The sequence below is a fragment of the Eucyclogobius newberryi genome, unplaced genomic scaffold (assembly GCF_026437365.1).
Source record: "Eucyclogobius newberryi isolate DKJ021-1_F unplaced genomic scaffold, fEucNew1.0.hap1 SCAF_21, whole genome shotgun sequence".
NCBI lineage: Eukaryota > Metazoa > Chordata > Actinopteri > Gobiiformes > Gobiidae > Eucyclogobius > Eucyclogobius newberryi.
Window position 1 is genome coordinate 2,551,200 of NW_027315846.1, and position 18,305 is coordinate 2,569,504.

An 18,305-nucleotide genomic window follows, 5' to 3' on the forward strand; every position below is an offset into this window, starting at 1 on the left:
GACTAAACCAGGACTAAACCAGGTCTAAACCAGGTCTAAACAAGGACTAAACCAGGTCTAAACAAGGACTAAACCAGGACTAAACCAGGTCTAAACCAGGTCTGAACAAGGACTAAACCAGGTCTAAACCAGGACTAAACAAGGACTAAACCAGGTCTAAACCAGGTCTAAACCAGGTCTAAACAAGGACTAAACCAGATCTAAACAAGGACTAAACCAGGACTAAACAAAGACTAAACCAGGTCTGAACCAGGACTAAACCAGCTTTAAACCAGGACTGAAACCAAGTCCAAACAAGGTCTTATCAAGGACTAAACCAGGAGTAAACCAGGACTAAACCAGGTCCAAACAAGGTCTTATCAAGGACTAAACCAGGAGTAAACCAGGACTAAACCAGGAGTAAACCAGGTCTAAACAAGGACTAAACCAGGACAAAACCAGGTCCAAACAAGGACTAAACCAGGACAAACCAGGTCTAAACAAGGACTAAACCAGGTCCAAACCAGGACTTAACCAGGTCCAAACAAGGTCTAAACAAGGACTAAACCAGGACTAAACCAAGTCTAAACAAGGACTAAACCAGGTCTAAACCAGGTCCAAACAAGGACTAAGCCAGGACTAAAAAAGGTCTAAACCAAGTCCAAACAAGGACTAAACCAGGTCTAAACCAGGACTAAACCAAGTCTAAACAAGAACTAAACCAGGACTAAGTCTGTATCCGGTCTAGGTTGGGTGTGTTCACTCTTGGTTTGGTCCACGGTTTGATCATGATTTGAGCGTGTTTTAGGGCGCGGTCACACTCACTCAATTGAGCCCATGTTAGACCTGACTTTGTTTGGTCCTGTTCTAGTCCCTGTTTAGTCCTGGTCTAGTCCATGCTAAGGTTTGGTATAAGTCCAGCTTTTTCTCCCAATTTTTCTAGTTTATTCGTGGGTTTCATCTCCCTGATCGCGGGACACATTTAGAGCTTTTTTCAACCATAAAAAAGAGAGATTTACGTGTTAATTTCCTTCACTCTGAAACCCACGGATCAGGTTCAGCTCTGGTCTGGTCCAAGTGTGAACGCAATCGTTAAACCAGATCTGAATCAGGACTAAACCAGGTCTAAACCAGGTCTAAACCAGGACTAAACCAGGTCTGAATCAGGACTAAACCAGGTCTAGAGAAGCACCAGCGGACGCACTTAAAGAAGTGTCATCACGTCGTCTGGGTTCAAACTCCATTTCAGAGTAAAACCACACGAAGAACCGCAATCTCTCTGTTCGTCAGTGAGAGTTCTACGTCATGTTTTCCTTCAGTCTCAGTGTGAAGGAGAGAAAGAACTGATAAAGACAGGTTCTGAGTCAGGCCATTCAAGGTGAAAACGGGATAAAAGTCTCAAAATGACACAAAAAAAGACGAGTATTTTTACAGTAAACTTCGCCCTCTTCTCGATTTGTCGTTTTTCCCAGGATCGTTTGCACATTTACACCATAATCGTGTTTCTCCTGAGCTTTGATGACGACGCAGGCAAACGGGACGTGTTGTTTGTTGTATTATATCCTTTGCGTAGACACTTTATTTCAAGATTTTACTGAGCCTGAAAGAAGCGTGAGTCAGATCTGAGGTTCCTGGATCGCATTTGTTTGAGCTTTTCCCCGTTTCTGGTCCCTGCAACGTGTCCTCTGCATTTGACCCGCGTCCTTCAGGCTCTAAACAGAAAGTTAAAACTGAACTTTCTCGACGTAGATGGACACGTTTTTGTCACACTGTCAGACTCATGTTTGAGCAGATGTAAACCTTCTCACAATAAGGACACGTTCTGTTTTTCAGCGCAATAAATAAAGCAAAATGGAACAAACATGGTCTTTATTTTCAAAATAACAATGTCGTGTGTGTAGCTTTAAGTAGTGACTGGTGTAGGTTTGACAATCAAATCTTTCAGTTTTAAACAAGGACTAAACCAGGTCTAGACCAGGTCTAAACCAGGACTAAACCAGGTCTAAACCAGGTCTAAACCAGGTCCAAGCCAGGTCTAAACCAGGTCTAAACCAGGACTAAACCAGGTCTAAACCAGGTCTAAACCAGGTCCAAGCCAGGTCTAAACCAGGTCTAAACCAGGACTAAACCAGGTCTAAACAAGGTCCAAACCAGGAATAAACCAGGTCTAAACCAGGACTAAACCAGGTCTAAACCAGGTCCAAACAAGGACTAAACCAGGTCCAAACCAGGACTAAACCAGGTCTAAATCAGGTCTAAACCAGGTCTAAACAAGGCCTAAACAAGGCCTAAACAAGGTCTAAACAAGGTCTAAACAAGGTCCAAACCAGGACTAAACCAAGACTAAACCAGGTCTAAACCAGGTCCAAACAAGGTCTAAACCAGGACTAAACCAGGTCCAAACAAGGACTAAACCAGGTCTAAACCAGGACTAAACCAGGACTAAACCAGGTCTAAACCAGGTCTAAACCAGGACTAAACCAGGTCCAAACAAGGACTAAACCAGGTCCAAACAAGGACTAAACCAGGTCCAAACAAGGACTAAACCAGGACTAAACCAGGTCCAAGTTTGTGTTTTGTTCCAATAATTGAACATCTCCCTTCACACCAAAGTAAAGAAGTCAAAACAAACAGGACTGTACAGCTCTGACTGCAGTGAAATGTCGCTTTATCAGTCATATGTGACAAAGGCCTCCTGTGTGGGGCCCCCCGGCTCTGGGCCCCTGGAGCTCGTGCTGTAAATGCCCTTTTGAGTCCTCTCTCTGTTTGACATGAGGCTGAGCTGCAGTACCGCCGCTCCGCCGCCGGGCGCCCCCAGCTCCGTGTTTACAGCGGAGCGTCGCGGCGCTGCAGCGTGGACCTGGCACATCGCGGCGCTGGAAAGAGTTTCCCAAAGTTGTCAAAAGTCACACGGGACGCGACGGCGAGAGTGTCCAGCGCGCGGCGACGGCTCCACGGACGCGGAGGCGCATTCCCCGCGATACGAGACGTTTGTCCGAGGCGAGAAAATCGACGCTTTTTGACGCCTCGCCAGCCGCTGCATGGTCCGCTCGCTTAGCTCACGTTAGCCGCTGGAAGCTACGACGAGGCTAACGCGAGCTACGGCAGCTGCTGTCGAGCTCTCGCCCCGCGACACTGCGCCCTTTTTTTTTTAAACTCACGGATTAAAAACAAACGCGACACAAAAACAAACGTTCACACTGGATTTAACGGTCGCGCGTGCAGCAGAAGCAGCAGCAGCAGCAGCAGCAGCAGCAGCATGTCCGCGGAGGTCGAGAGCAACGCGGGCGCGTGCGGGAGTTTGACAGCCGCCGCGGCGAGCCCAGGCTCCGGGGCGGACGACGACCACAACATGCCCGGACCCGCCGCCACCACCGAGCCGGACAAGCGGGGCCCGGAGCAGCGCGGTCCCGACGAGCCGCGGGCGACGACGGACGGCGACGAGAACGACAAGGAGAACGAGGAGAACGGAGCGGACGCGAGCGACGCCGCCGCGAAGCGCAAACTCGTGGAAGCGCCGCCGCCTAAAGTGAACCCCTGGACGAAGCGCACCACCGGCCGCGTCCCCGTCAACAACATCGGCTCCGGCGGACACGACAAAGGTAAACGCGGCGGTCGCGCTCGTCGTCCCGAGTGTCTGGACCGCGTCTGTCCCGGGCACGTTTCTTTTCCGCCGCGTGTTATTTATTTCATCTTTTTAATGTGATTTCCGCCGTTAAACGCAGTGTTTCGGGGCAAATGTGCCACTTTAAATGTCAGGACGTGTTGACGGGGGCACTTTCCCCCCCATCCCCCTCCGCGCACCACGTGTTGAACGCTTGCTACCGCTTTAGCCCTTTAGCCGCGCGGCTCGCGTTGATGTCGCGCCGGGGACGCGTGAGCCGCAGCGCGACGCGGGGGATGACAGCGAGGCGAAAGGGCGACACACCGGGGGTGGGGGTGGGGGGGGTGTTGTTTTAACGCCAGGGCCGGGGCTCCGTGCTGCTGGAGGGGGGCTGGCGGGGGCTGCACGGTGCGGAGACCCGCTCTGCGCGTCCAATGGCCTCGCGCAATGCTGTTCCTCCCACCGCAGAAGCACCGGAGCTGTCAGAGGAGGAAAGAGAGGGGGAGGAGGGAGGAGAGGAGGGGGGGAGGAGGGGGGAGAGGAGGAGGGGGGGAGAGGAGGAGGAGGGGGGGAGGGGGGAGAGGAGGAGGGGGGAGGGGAGGGGGGGAGGAGGGGGGAGAGGAGGAGGGGAGGGGGGAGAGGAGGAGGGGGGGAGGGGGGAGAGGAGGAGAGGAGGGGGGAGGGGAGGGGGGGGGGGGGAGAGAGGAAGAGGAGGAGGTAGTGAAAGCTCTCCTCAGGTGTGAAAGTTCAGCCGTACCAGAGGAAAGCCCCGATGCGCAGGATAACGGGAGAGAATTCTGGCATTTGTGCGCAAAAAACGTGTGGATTATGCGCCAAATAAGTTTTGCCGCTGGGACAAGTTGTGCAGAGCGGTGTTTGGCACGACCAGGGGCGTGGCCCGGAGCCGGGACATCACCGATATCCGATTTGAGTGTAGCGATTATTGTGAGAAAAATCGTTGCGATTTAAAGGCGCAATGGACGATTTTTCGGCGATTTGAGAACACAGGCGGAAGTGCGCATGCCACTCCCCCGTGCGGACCGATACAACACACACGTGCGTTTGTTTATTAGCGCAACGGAGCGCATCGTATCTCTCGTCTCCCGTAGATTTCTGTCCACTTCTGCGTCAGCTCGAACTGTCTTTCTCCGTCTTCATTTTGCCCCATACACTGAGGGAACTATATTATGATAGATCCATGTGCTTAGGCACGCGGAAACGTGGGGACGAGCCTGACGCGGCTGCAGGTGAGCGATAGGTGCGGTTTATGATTGATACGTGGCAGGACAAATGATTTATCCACGCAACGAGGAAATATGATAAAAAATTTGCTGAAAAAAATTGTCCATTCCACCTTTAAGTGACATTTTTCGTGTTCTGACGTGCGACTGTTCCTGAAGTCGGCTTTACGAACTTTCTGACGGACGATATGAACATGAATGTGACAAAAACGTTGAAATATAAAAAGTTATTTACATTCAAGTCTATTATTTGGACGATAGATTGCGCGAAAAAACGTTCTAAAATTGTCACGGTTATTGTATTTTTTTATTTTTGGTTCTTACTATTTATTATATTGTGACTGAATAATCACGATTATCGATTAACTGAATAATCTTGACATCCCTAGTCTCGAGCATCAATTACTCAAATAAAGACAAATCTGCTCAAAAGAAATGTCCGACCCAAACACACTCCACAAACTCCCAAAAATCACTTTGCATTTAAAAGTATTAAAAGTAAAATAAACGAGGTATTTACATGTGGACATACATTGTGGTTTGGCTTCAAGAAAATCGTGATGTTGTTTGCTCAAGTATGCTCAAAAATACTTTTGTGGTCAGTAGATTGAAAGGCACATCTGAGGCATTAGAGCAGGGGTGTCAAACATGCGACCCACGGGCCACATTCGGCCCCCCAGACGTTTTAATCCGGCCCGCTGAACATTTCTAATTTATACTTATTTACCCTTTTATTTATTCCATTTCGTCCACTATTTTATCAAATAAAACTGCTGTATGTGCTGTACATACAAATAAAGCTGTAACTCTTGTTTCAGTCAAGTGAAAAATGACACTAAAATAAAATGAATAATGAATAGGACTTTTATATAGATTCCACCTGGACATTTTTACTTTATTATACTTTACTATATAAAACTAATTTTCAGTAAATTTATCCTAAACTTTTAAAAGAGAATCGTCATAAATCCATGTTTCTGTTTCTGCTGATTCATGAATAACTATCTGCTGCAGAACAGTTTCCACATAGAATTATTACTTGGCCGTATAAAGCAGTTTATTTCGATAAATAGTCTGAATATTTTAAATTTTTTAAAGGAATAAACTTAAAACTTAAAATCAAAATAAAGAACTAAACATCAAAACAAACACAATCACAGCACATTTAGATTAAAGTAAAAGTCCCACTGGGTCCAAACCCGGTCCAATTTGTCTATTTACAATTTAAGTCTGAATTTTAATGTAATTTTTTTCAAGTTTTCCTTCACCTTCCAGAAGTATCCATCTGTTCTGTCCACGGCAGGAGTTTTGAGACCCAAATAATGACAATATAATGCATCGACTGCCACAGCGGCGCTCTGTTCGGAGTACTTTTAATTAAACCTACACCTCCTTGAGCGCCGCTGTTGTCACAGTCGCTGCCGTCGGCCTTTAATCCCGGGTCGAGTGCGAAGGACGGACAGCAGCGAAAGGACCGAGAACGCGGGGAATCCGCGGAGAAATCCGTGCTACGCTGAACGTTCATAGTTCACATAGCTCTGAGCGGAGACGGGGCCGAGGGAGGCCTGTTTACAGTATCGACCTGCGGCGAACGAAGCGGCCGCCTCTGCCCCCGCCGCCTCTGCCCCCGCCGCCTCTGCCCCCGCCATCACTGCCCCCGCTGTCCCTGTCGTAGTACCCGAGGTCACTGGTGTCGTGTCTGGTGTATTAAAAAACTGCAGTTCTGGTCGTTTTGGCAACAGTTGATTGACTAATTGTGACCGGTCGACTATAAATGATGATCGTAATCGTTATCTGGACCTAAAACGCATCAGAAAAGAGCCTTTTCTATGAGGAAAAAATGCTGTAATTCAATCAAAATGTCCAAAAAGTATCAACTATTTCTGAATTTCATCAAGAATGCACTGATATTCTCTGTCTGAAAGCCGACGGACGCCATTTCAACCCTTTTTAGGTGTTTTAAAATGTTTTTAGTGCCATATGAACCATCTTGGACTCTCAGGACCTCAGGGACCGGCCTCCTGCTGGTGCCCAGAGTCAGGACTAAACATGGACCGGCCTCCTGCAGGTGCCCAGAGTCAGGACTAAATATGGACCGGCCTCCTGCTGGTGCCCAGAGTCAGGACTAAATATGGACCGGCCTCCTGCTGGTGCCCAGAGTCAGGACTAAATATGGACCGGCCTCCTGCTGGTGCCCAGAGTCAGGACTAAATATGGACCGGCCTCCTGCTGGTGCCAGAGTCGGGACTAAACAGGGACCAGCCTCCTGCTGGTGCCAGAGTCAGGACTAAACATGGACCGGCCTCCTGCAGGTGCCCAGAGTCAGGACTAAACATGGACCGGCCTCCTGCAGGTGCCCAGAGTCAGGATTAAACATGGACCGGCCTCCTGCTGGTGCCAGAGTCAGGACTAAACATGGACCAGCCTCCTGCTGGTGCCCAGAGTCAGGACTAAACATGGACCGGCCTCCTGCTGGTGCCAGAGTCAGGACTAAACATGGACCGGCCTCAGGACTAAACATGGACCGGCCTCAGGGCTAAACATGGACCGGCCTCCTGCTGGTGCCAGAGTCGGGACTAAACATGGACCGGCCTCCTGCTGGTGCCAGAGTCAGGACTAAACATGGACCGGCCTCAGGGCTAAACATGGACCGGCCTCCTGCTGGTGCCAGAGTCGGGACTAAACATGGACCGACCGACCTGCTGGTGCCAGAGTCAGGACTAAACATGGACCGGCCTCCTGCTGGTGCCAGAGTCAGGACTAAACATGGGGAATCTGCGTTTCAGTTTTATGCAGCTAAAATCTGGAACATTCTTCCTGAAGATGTGAGACAGGTTCTACTCTGACAATGTTAGAAATCTAAGCTAAAAACTGTTATTTGCACTCTTCTCTTTTATGTGATTTCATTAGCTTAGACAATCAGTTGGACTGATTTTAAAAAGGAGTTGACTCCGAAAACACGTTACCCTTTGTGGCTAGGTGTTTTTTTTATCAGTATTTTTTTATTTAGTTAATTTTATCGTATTTCTGTCTGTAATTTCTTTGTGATTTTAGTGCATTTTTCCTGCTGTGAAGCACTTTGAATTGCCTTGTGTCTGAAGTGTGCTCTACAAATAAACTTGCCCTGCCTTGCCTTTTTAAAAGTCTCAAATGCAAATGAGAAATAGTGGGTTGACTCGTCAGTCGCCGCCCTTAAAACCAGCAATTTGAACTATTTCAACAAGTGGAATTAAACGTTTACGGTCGATACGTTTTGAGGCTGTTTTTCACTTGTTGAAATATTATTTTGATTTATATATATTCAGTTGCTGTTGTAAGCGTAACTGCTCTAAACTACTCTAAACTGTGCCAAACGCCTCTAAACGGATGCCTTTAAACTGCCTAACTGCTCTAAACGCCTCTAAACTGTGCTTAACTACTCTAAACTGTGCTTAACTGCTCTAAACTACTCTAAACTGTGCCAAACGCCTCTAAACGACGCTAAACGGGCCATATGCACCGAGCGGCTGGCTCCTTTACTCCTCAGCGACGGCGTGGTTTTCAGCGCGGCGCTTCGAGTGCGAAAAGTGTGTCGCGGAGCTATATTTGAATCGTCGTGTTTCGTTTCACCGTCCATCTCCCCTCCCACTCGGCCGCCAGACTGGCAGGGAGGTCGGCTCTTATCGCCGCTGCCACCCCCCAGTGTGTGATTGTTAAAGTGTGTGATTGTTAAAGTGTGTGTCATTGTTAAAGTGTGTGTGCGATTGTTAGTGTGTGTGCGATTGTTAAAGTGTGTGCGATTGTTAAGTGTGTGTGATTGTTAAGTGTGTGCGATTGTTAAGTGTGTGCGATTGTTAAGTGTGTGCGATTGTAAAGTGTGTGCGATTGTTAAGTGTGTGCGATTGTAAAGTGTGTGTGCGATTGTAAAAGTGTGTGTGCGATTGTAAAAGTGTGTGTGCGATTGTAAAAGTGTGTGTGCGATTGTAAAAGTGTGTGTGCGATTGTAAAAGTGTGTGTGCGATTGTAAAAGTGTGTGTGCGATTGTAAAAGTGTGTGTGCGATTGTAAAAGTGTGTGTGCGATTGTAAAAGTGTGTGTGCGATTGTAAAAGTGTGTGTCATTGTAAAAGTGTGTGTCATTGTTAAAGTGTGTGCCATTGTTAAAGTGTGTGTGTCATTGTTAAAGTGTGTGTGCCATTGTTATAGTGTGTCATTGTTAAAGTGTGTGTGTCATTGTTAAAGTGTGTGTGTCATTGTTAAAGTGTGTGTGTCATTGTTAAAGTGTGTGTGTCATTGTTAAAGTGTGTGTGTCATTGTTAAAGTGTGTGTGTCATTGTTAAAGTGTGTGTGTCATTGTTAAAGTGTGTGTGTCATTGTTAAAGTGTGTGTGTCATTGTTAAAGTGTGTGTGTCATTGTTAAAGTGTGTGTGTCATTGTTAAAGTGTGTGTGTCATTGTTAAAGTGTGTGTGTCATTGTTAAAGTGTGTGTGTCATTGTTAAAGTGTGTGTGTCATTGTTAAAGTGTGTGTGTCATTGTTAAAGTGTGTGTGTCATTGTTAAAGTGTGTGTGTCATTGTTAAAGTGTGTGTGTCATTGTTAAAGTGTGTGTGTCATTGTTAAAGTGTGTGTGTCATTGTTAAAGTGTGTGTGTCATTGTTAAAGTGTGTGTGTCATTGTTAAAGTGTGTGTGTCATTGTTAAAGTGTGTGTGTCATTGTTAAAGTGTGTGTGTCATTGTTAAAGTGTGTGTGTCATTGTTAAAGTGTGTGTGTCATTGTTAAAGTGTGTGTGTCATTGTTAAAGTGTGTGTGTCATTGTTAAAGTGTGTGTGTCATTGTTAAAGTGTGTGTGTCATTGTTAAAGTGTGTGTGTCATTGTTAAAGTGTGTGTGTCATTGTTAAAGTGTGTGTGTCATTGTTAAAGTGTGTGTGTCATTGTTAAAGTGTGTGTGTCATTGTTAAAGTGTGTGTGTCATTGTTAAAGTGTGTGTGTCATTGTTAAAGTGTGTGTGTCATTGTTAAAGTGTGTGTGTCATTGTTAAAGTGTGTGTGTCATTGTTAAAGTGTGTGTGTCATTGTTAAAGTGTGTGTGTCATTGTTAAAGTGTGTGTGTCATTGTTAAAGTGTGTGTGTCATTGTTAAAGTGTGTGTGTCATTGTTAAAGTGTGTGTGTCATTGTTAAAGTGTGTGTGTCATTGTTAAAGTGTGTGTGTCATTGTTAAAGTGTGTGTGTCATTGTTAAAGTGTGTGTGTCATTGTTAAAGTGTGTGTGTCATTGTTAAAGTGTGTGTGTCATTGTTAAAGTGTGTGTGTCATTGTTAAAGTGTGTGTGTCATTGTTAAAGTGTGTGTGTCATTGTTAAAGTGTGTGTGTCATTGTTAAAGTGTGTGTGTCATTGTTAAAGTGTGTGTGTCATTGTTAAAGTGTGTGTGTCATTGTTAAAGTGTGTGTGTCATTGTTAAAGTGTGTGTGTCATTGTTAAAGTGTGTGTGTCATTGTTAAAGTGTGTGTGTCATTGTTAAAGTGTGTGTGTCATTGTTAAAGTGTGTGTGTCATTGTTAAAGTGTGTGATTTCTCTTTGTGCAGATCAACAGAACGCTCTGAAAGTGGTTCGAGCCGCCAAGCCACGGACAAGAAAATCCAGCAAGGTAAAAAAAAACAGTCTAAATTTGAAGCAGAGGGTGTTTTTTTTTCATGCCAAAAAAACCCGGCAACTCTTTTCTGTTGTTTATTTGTGGAATATTGAGTTTCTCCCATCGACTCGGAGCGAGCCTTGACTCTTATAAACGCACTTTGTAATCCTGAAGTCTGTATTCACGCCACACTTTAGAGGAGGAACCTGCTCCTGAAGCCACAAACCTCACGCCGCACCACAAACTGGAGCTGCGGTCGACTAAACCTGTAAAAAGAAAACAAAATTGTCGATTTTACCTGCAGAAAGTCAGAAAATCAAACGATGAAATGTCAATAAAAGAGACACAGATTAACAGCGTGAACAGGAAATAAACAAATTTTACAGGAATGTGCGGGCAAAAAGTAGAAAGCCCCAAGAAACCTGTTTAAATAAGATTTAAATATCAGACAAATGTGAAATGCCTCTAAAATTATTCATAAAAGTGCAGAAATATCACTTTATACTTGTTTATGTTAAGTTAACTTTTTTTTGTGTGTGTAATTGTTTTTTATTATGAACTGTCAAATGTTGCGTTTTTTTCAAACTTACACAACGCCATCAGTATTTTGATGTAGTCTTTGTTAATACTTTGTCATACGTACAGTACAAGCACTCGAGGGGGCTCTAAACAACTCAAAAGGTTAATTAATGGTTATCTGTAGTTTTTGTCGTTTAGAGCCCCTTAGAGCCCCCTTGAGTGCTTGTACTGTACGTATGACAAAGTATTATTGAAAACTACCGACAACTATTCACTTTTTGAGTCATTACTTTGTTATACGTACAGTACAAGCACTTGAGGGGGCTCTAAACCACTCAAAGTGAATAGTTGTCTGTGACTGATTGAGCAAAACTCCGCCTCACGGTGCTAGTCGCCCTGGGGCATTTTCACATGTTCTCCCTGTGAAGCCTCCACCTGTGAAGCCTCCACCTGTGAAGCCTCCACCTGCTCGCGCTGCCTTCACCGGTCTGAGCCGCTCCGGGAATCTGCTGTTTGTCTTTCCCGACTGGTTTTTCCTCTCCCCCGGTGTTTAATCAGTGGAGGAACAAGGAACTCCGTCAGGCAAATGAGTGTTTCTTTTGTACTTTTGAGATTTTGAAATACATTTTAATAAGCAAATAAACGTTGAAATATTTTTTGACTGAAGGCTTCTAGATCAACAATATATATTTTTGTATTTTTTTTTTTTTTTTGTCTTTTTAGTCCAGATAATAATTACACTCATCAAAATACATTTATATAAGTTCAAACTACAGGATTGGCTTTTTTCCAAATGTAACAGTGACATTTGAATACTGTAACATGTACAGGCTTTTGTATTTGCACTTCCTGACAGTATTTATTTAGTCAAAGGTGTCGTGACACTTAATATAGTCTTTTATCAAGAAACACTGTCACGTTCTGGATCGTTCCACAGAAATGGAAGGTTAAAGCCATAAATGAAAATGAAATAAAGTGAAATAAAAACATCCACGTTTAAAAAAAAAAGTGTTTGTATATTCAGCTGTCACAATAACTTATTAAAGTGCAGTATTTCACTACAAAATGTCACAATAAACGATGACATTGAGACAAGCCACTAACCCAAAAACCCTGAAGAATCCCTGTAAATCCTTTTTCGAGCCCGAGCTTGGTTCTGCGTTTCACCTGCAGCGACGCCACGTCAAACCCTCGTCTGACGTTTTGTCTTTTCATCTTTTCACAGTCGAGCGACTTCAGCGACATCACGAACTGGCCGACGCCCGGAGAACTCGCCAAAGAGGTGACCAGCACACCGGGGGTTTGTACAGGGGTGTGGCCGGGTGTTTCTATGGGGCTGTGCAGGGGGGTGTGGCCGTTTTTTAAAATCTATTTTTTTTGTCATGTTAACTTTATTTTGCCACTTGGGAAGTTATATTTCATCAAACTGGTTAGACAATGAATATTAGATTAAAATAAATACCGTATTTTCCGGACTGTAAGTCGCACCAGCCAAAAAAACAACAACATAAGTCGCACTGGAGTATAAGTCGCATTTTGGGGGAAATTAATTTGATAAAATCCAAGACCAAGAACCGACATTTGATCTAGAAATGCAGTTTAAAATAATAACAGATTAGAGAACATGGTGAATAGGTGTACGTATGCTAACGCTAACACCTTCAGCTACATGACGTATGCTAACGCTAACACCTTCAGCTACATGACGTATGCTAACGCTAACACCTTCAGCTACATGACGTATGCTAACGCTAACACCTTCAGCTACATGACGTATGCTAACGCTAACACCTTCATCTACATGAGGCACAGACAGAACTGTGGTAAGTGTCTGGTATGTTAACGTAACATATGAACAGTTATTCAGATAACTATAGCATAAAGAACATGCTAACACGTTTAGCAAAGCATCAGTTTTGTCCCAAATCACTAAATCCATTGAATTCTTCTTCCTCTGTGTCACTTCTAAACAACTCCACAAACTCCAGAGGAAGAGGAAGTGCAGATTCTTCTTCTTCTGCGTCGCTTGGAGTCTAGAGCGCCCTCTTGTGGCTGTCGGTGTGAAAATAACAAATCATTTTACATATAAGTCGCTCTGGAGTATAAGTCGCACCCCGGTAAATGGTATTTGGTTCAAGAAGTACTGGAATTGAAAAGAATACGTTATTTTTTTCAGTTCTCACATCCGTTTCCTTGGCTTTATCAATGAGCGAACACAAACAAACGCTTGGCAGCTTTAACTTTAGTCCTTCACATCTAAACAAAGTGCTGTGTATCATCTTAATCATAAACAGAAGAGGTGAAGAAACGACTTAATAAACAGTCCTCAGCTCGGAGCCTTGTGTTTGCATGTTCTGCTTCATAATAAATCCGCTGCACGTGAAGCTGAAGACACGACCAATGCGTTTTAAAACCAGTTTCCGCACACTTACAGCGTGATTTAAAGTGTTTTTATTTACACTCTTAAGAAAAAAATGCAGGCACCAAAAAAAAAGGACGGTTCAGGAACTGGAATTGGAAAGCAGGAATCGCCAAAGTATCGAAAGCCCGGCCCCGGGGCAGACGAGTGTAAACAGATGGCTCTTGTTGACACACTGTGCTCCGGTGCGTGCGTGCGTGCGTGCGTGCACACACACACCACACACACCCACAACTCGTGTTGCGCTGTGAGACATTTCTGCGGCCAAAAACACCATGAATAATAACCTACCGTGAATGCATTTAATTATGATTGTTTACAGTTGGAAAGCCCTGTTCCCAGTGCGTGAGGGACTCCCCAGGGCTGCTCTTTGTCACCGGTTCTGTTCATTGTTTTTATGGATAGAATTTCTAGATAATGACCCAAAGGACAAGACCGCGAACACAAGTGTTCAAGAATTGTTTCCTCCGCCGGGTGGCTGGGCGCTCCCTTATAGGGTGAGGAGCTCAGTCACACGGGAGGAGCTCGGCGTAGAGCCGCTGCCCCTCCAGCTGAGGTGGCTCGGGCATCTGTTCCGGAGCCTCCTGGGCTCCCTCCTGGGGAGGTGTTTCAGGCATATCCCAGGGGAAGACCCAGGACACGTTGGAGGGAATATGTCTCTCGGCTGGCCTGGGAACGCCTCGGGATCCCCCCAGAGGAGCTGGAGGAAGTGTCTGGGGAATGGGAAGTCGGCAATCCCTGCTTAGACTGCTGCCCTAGCGACCTGGCCCCGGATAAGCGGAAGAAGATGGATGTTTGTTTACTGTTGCATTTAATTATGATTGTTTGCTCCTTGAAAACAAACCTAGAGGACTTTTTAGTCATTTGCGCACACTTGAGTGAACCTTTAGTTAGTTGCAGCTGTACTTGTACTGACATGTGTGCATCGGGTAAATCAAACAAACGTTAACAATGTTTTCTTGTCGGGCAGCAGAACGTGGTCCACAACGGCAGCAACGGCAAGAAGCCCCAGTCGTCCCGTCGAGAGCGAGGGGAGCGGGAGAAGAGGAGGGAGCGGCCGGACAGACGGTCTGAGAGCAGCCAAGACGGAGGCGAGAGCAAGGAGAACCAGGAGAACCAGGAGACGTCAACCGAGACCGGAACCAAGGAGCCGGAGAGGGGGAGCAAGGAGCCTGAGAGAGGAACCAAAGACCCAGAGAGGGGAACCAAAGAACCAGAAAGAGGAACCAAAGAACCAGAGGACAAAGCCGCAGCAGAGGCGAAGAACAACGCGCTCAGGAAGAGAGGAGGTGAGCGAGGGTTGTGGGAGATTGTGTGATTTTTGAAATGTGTAAATGTCACTTTCTCTCAGGTTGGTAAGTATTCCTGCATCTGTGATTTAAATTGGAAAAGGAAAATGTACAAATGTTGGTCGTCATATTTTACAGTGAATTGTTCAGTTGTCGTTCTCGAATGACGCAGCAAAATCTGACTGTACTGTATTTTCCGGAGTATAAGTCACACTGGAGTATGAAATGTGGTTGCAAGTGTGAAAATAACAAATAATATCACATAAGTTGCAAGTGTAAGTCTCACCCCGGCCAAAACTATGAAAAAAGGTGCAACTTTTAGTCCGGAAAATATGGTACTCAACTTCCTTCACTTATTAAAGTAAAAATGAGTCGTGAGTATTGCTCGATCTTGATTTGCGATTAGTCTTTTCAAAAACAAAGTCAAAATGGCTTTTAGTAAAGATTTCATAGACAACTCTACAGGCGTTTAATCTGTGCCATTTTTACACTAAGTATAAGTATAAATAAAAGTATAAGTCGCACCCGGGCCAAAACTATGAAAAAAGGTACGACTTATAGTCCGGAAAATGCAGGATATTGTAATAGCAGCTCTTGGGGTCTAAATGAGACCACCATGTTCTGCCGGCATCTATTTATAAACCGTTTTTAAGCATGCTAGGTGTTGTTAGCGTTACCGCAACGGCAATGCTAACTTATTGCGGTGAATTATTATGGCCCTTAGGAAGTTGCGGAATCATTCTGGACAGTTTAAAATTGACCAGTTTTCTTATTTTACGCTTTTAAGACGTTATTTTATTGCTCAAAATTGCGCATCTTTCTGGAGACAAAAGCAGGTGGCGAACGATCCACCAGAAATGTTCCATAGTGTTCCTTTAACCATAGACATTTTACCTGAACCTATTTCCACTGAAACCCAGAAAGTGACTAAATTATTATGACTTGAATTCCTTTTTTTGTTGTCATAAAAAATAATCGATTTGTTGCTTATTTTAATTTGTTTTGATACTACAAAATAAAACGAATCATTTAAATGGCTCAGAATCAAACCGTTCCTGAGAATTTGAGAATAGGCTTAATATCCTTTTAATTTAATTTTAATTGTTTTTAAATTACAAAAAAAAGAAATATATATATATATTTTTTAAGTGAAAAAAAAAAAAAAAACAGAACAATCATATTTAAAAAAAAAAACGATTTTGTGTTTAAAAAATAAATTGGTATTTTATAGAATTAATTGTGACATCAAAATCTGCTTCGAGCCTTTTCCCTTAATCAAAATGTTTTTACCTGAACGACACTGGTCACTTTGCATTTTGAAAACCACATGTGTCGAAACGTCGGCTGCATGAGCGCTTTTAATCTGTGTTGCATTGAGGAATGAAGCTCTGATTTGTGTCAAACATTGAAGCATGTCGGCGGTCTAAACGCTAGAATCAAGTCAAACCAATACGACATTAACCAATCTGTCACTGCAATTCACATTTTTCTGAAAAATGACTCGCAAATAAGTCACGGCGCCGCCCAGTTTAGAACGGTTCACCTCCACGAAAGCGAAAGGCCCCTGGTTCAACCCTTGATCGTTCTTCTTGCCCAGCTTGCTGGTGGCTCTGGTTTGCTGGTGGTTCTGGTTTTCTGGTGGTTCTGGTTTGGTGAAGGCGTTAATTCCTGACTCATTTATTTAAGACTTTAAGTGGATTCCAGTGTTTTAGTCCATAGTGTTTCAAGATAAGATGAGCCTTTATTTGTCCCACAATGGGGAAAATTCTAATTCGACCCGCAGAGATATTTGCATAGTTTAGCATATCCACGACTGGCCGTTTTATTTGAATACTCGAGGAACTGCACGGACAGGACCACACCGCTCTTGTGTCTGGTCTGTAGAAAAACTGTTTTGTAGTCGATTTGGATTCAAATTTGTTTTTGTTGCGCCCAAATCCATAGCAGCAGCAATTGTCTCGATGGCTTTTGTCCCTCCCAGAATTGTTGATCAAAGAAAGTCGCAACAGTAATCAACAAATTCGCAGGGGATTAAGCAAAGGGAGAACTGTCCCAGAGCGCTCCCCGTCTGTAGGACCTGCTCCTGCGAGCAACAGACTACAGACTGTGGGGGGGAAGAGAAGAAACCTCCAGGAGAACCACCACGAAGGAGAGATTCTACTTCTACGGACTGAAAGGGCTGCGGATGGTCCAAGACTGACAAGAAGCGGTCAAGGGGGAGAGAGGGACGTTCGGAGCTTCCAGGTCTTCAGGTCAGGGTCGCGAGACGGGCTCGGGCATCTTAAATTCAGTCAACAACAGGCTGCAGATGGTCCAGGACTGACACAATTCCGTTTGCAGATAGAGAAAGGACCGAGAGGGAGAGCAGGAGGTTCATCTAGTGTAGAGGGAGGTTCATCTAGTGTACAGGGAGGTTTGTCTAGTGTAGGGGGAGGTTTGTAGGGGGAGGTTTGTCTAGTGTAGAGGGATGTTCATCTAGTGTAGAGGGAGGTTTGTAGGGGGAGGTTCGTCTAGTGTAGAGGTAGGTTCGTCTAGTGTAGAGGGAGGTTTGTCTAGTGTAGGGGGAGGTTTGCAGGGGGAGGTTTGTAGGGGGAGGTTCGTCTAGTGTAGAGGGAGGTTTGTCTAGTGTAGGGAGAGGTTCGTCTAGTGTAGAGGTAGGTTCGTCTAGTGTAGGGGGAGGTTTGTCTAGTGTAGGGGTAGGTTTGTAAGGGGAGGTTCGTCTAGTGTAGAGGGAGGTTCGTCTAGTGTAGGGGGAGGTTTGCAGGGGGAGGTTTGTAGGGGGAGGTTCGTCTAGTGTAGAGAGAGGTTTGTCTAGTGTAGGGGGAGGTTCGTCTAGTGTAGAGGTAGGTTCGTCTAGTGTAGGGGGAGGTTTGTCTAGTGTAGGGGTAGGTTTGTAAGGGGAGGTTCGTCTAGTGTAGAGGGAGGTTCGTCTAGTGTAGAGGGAGGTTTGTCTAGTGTAGGGGGAGGTTCGTCTAGTGTAGAGGTAGGTTCGTCTAGTGTAGAGGTAGGTTCGTCTAGTGTAGGGGGAGGTTTGTCTAGTGTAGGGGTAGGTTTGTAGGGAGAGGTTCGTCTAGTGTAGAGGGAGGTTCGTCTAGTGTAGAGGGAGGTTCGTCTAGTGTAGAGGGAGGTTCGTCTAGTGTAGGGGGAGGTTTGTCTAGTGTAGGGGGAGGTTTGTCTAGTGTAGGGGGAGGTTCGTCTAGTGTAGAGGTAGGTTCGTCTAGTGTAGAGGTAGGTTCGTCTAGTGTAGAGGTAGGTTCGTCTAGTGTAGAGGTAGGTTCGTCTAGTGTAGAGGTAGGTTCGTCTAGTGTAGGGGTAGGTTCGTCTAGTGTAGGGGGAGGTTCGTCTAGTGTAGGGGGAGGTTTGTAGGGGGAGGTTTGTCTAGTGTAGGGGGAGGTTCGTCTAGTGTAGAGGTAGGTTTGTCTAGTGTAGGGGGAGGTTTGTCTAGTGTAGGGGTAGGTTTGTAAGGGGAGGTTCGTCTAGTGTAGAGGGAGGTTTGTCTAGTGTAGGGGGAGGTTCGTCTAGTGTAGAGGTAGGTTCGTCTAGTGTAGAGGTAGGTTCGTCTAGTGTAGGGGGAGGTTTGTCTAATCAAATCAAATCAAATCAATTTATTTTTGTAAGGCCCAAAATCACAACAACAGTTGCCTCT

At 45.1% G+C, this 18,305-nt stretch overlaps 1 protein-coding gene across 4 annotated transcripts in view; it reads left to right on the forward strand.

Annotated features, from left to right (window-relative positions):
- Window positions 1-3,146: 3,146 nt before the first annotated feature.
- larp1b (La ribonucleoprotein 1B) overlaps window positions 3,147-18,305 on the forward strand; it is a 57,205-nt gene continuing 42,046 nt past the window's right edge. For 2 of the 4 annotated variants that reach the window (XM_072457700.1, XM_072457703.1), the window contains exons 1-4: window positions 3,149-3,581; window positions 10,386-10,447; window positions 12,177-12,233; window positions 14,341-14,659. In XM_072457700.1, coding sequence (XP_072313801.1) covers window positions 3,239-3,581; window positions 10,386-10,447; window positions 12,177-12,233; window positions 14,341-14,659 — 781 coding nt within the window. In that variant the 5' untranslated portion in view covers window positions 3,149-3,238. Of the gene's footprint in view, window positions 3,582-10,385; window positions 10,448-12,176; window positions 12,234-14,340; window positions 14,660-18,305 lie in introns of all 4 variants that reach the window. The other 2 variants (XM_072457701.1, XM_072457702.1) reach the window with 2 other exon arrangements.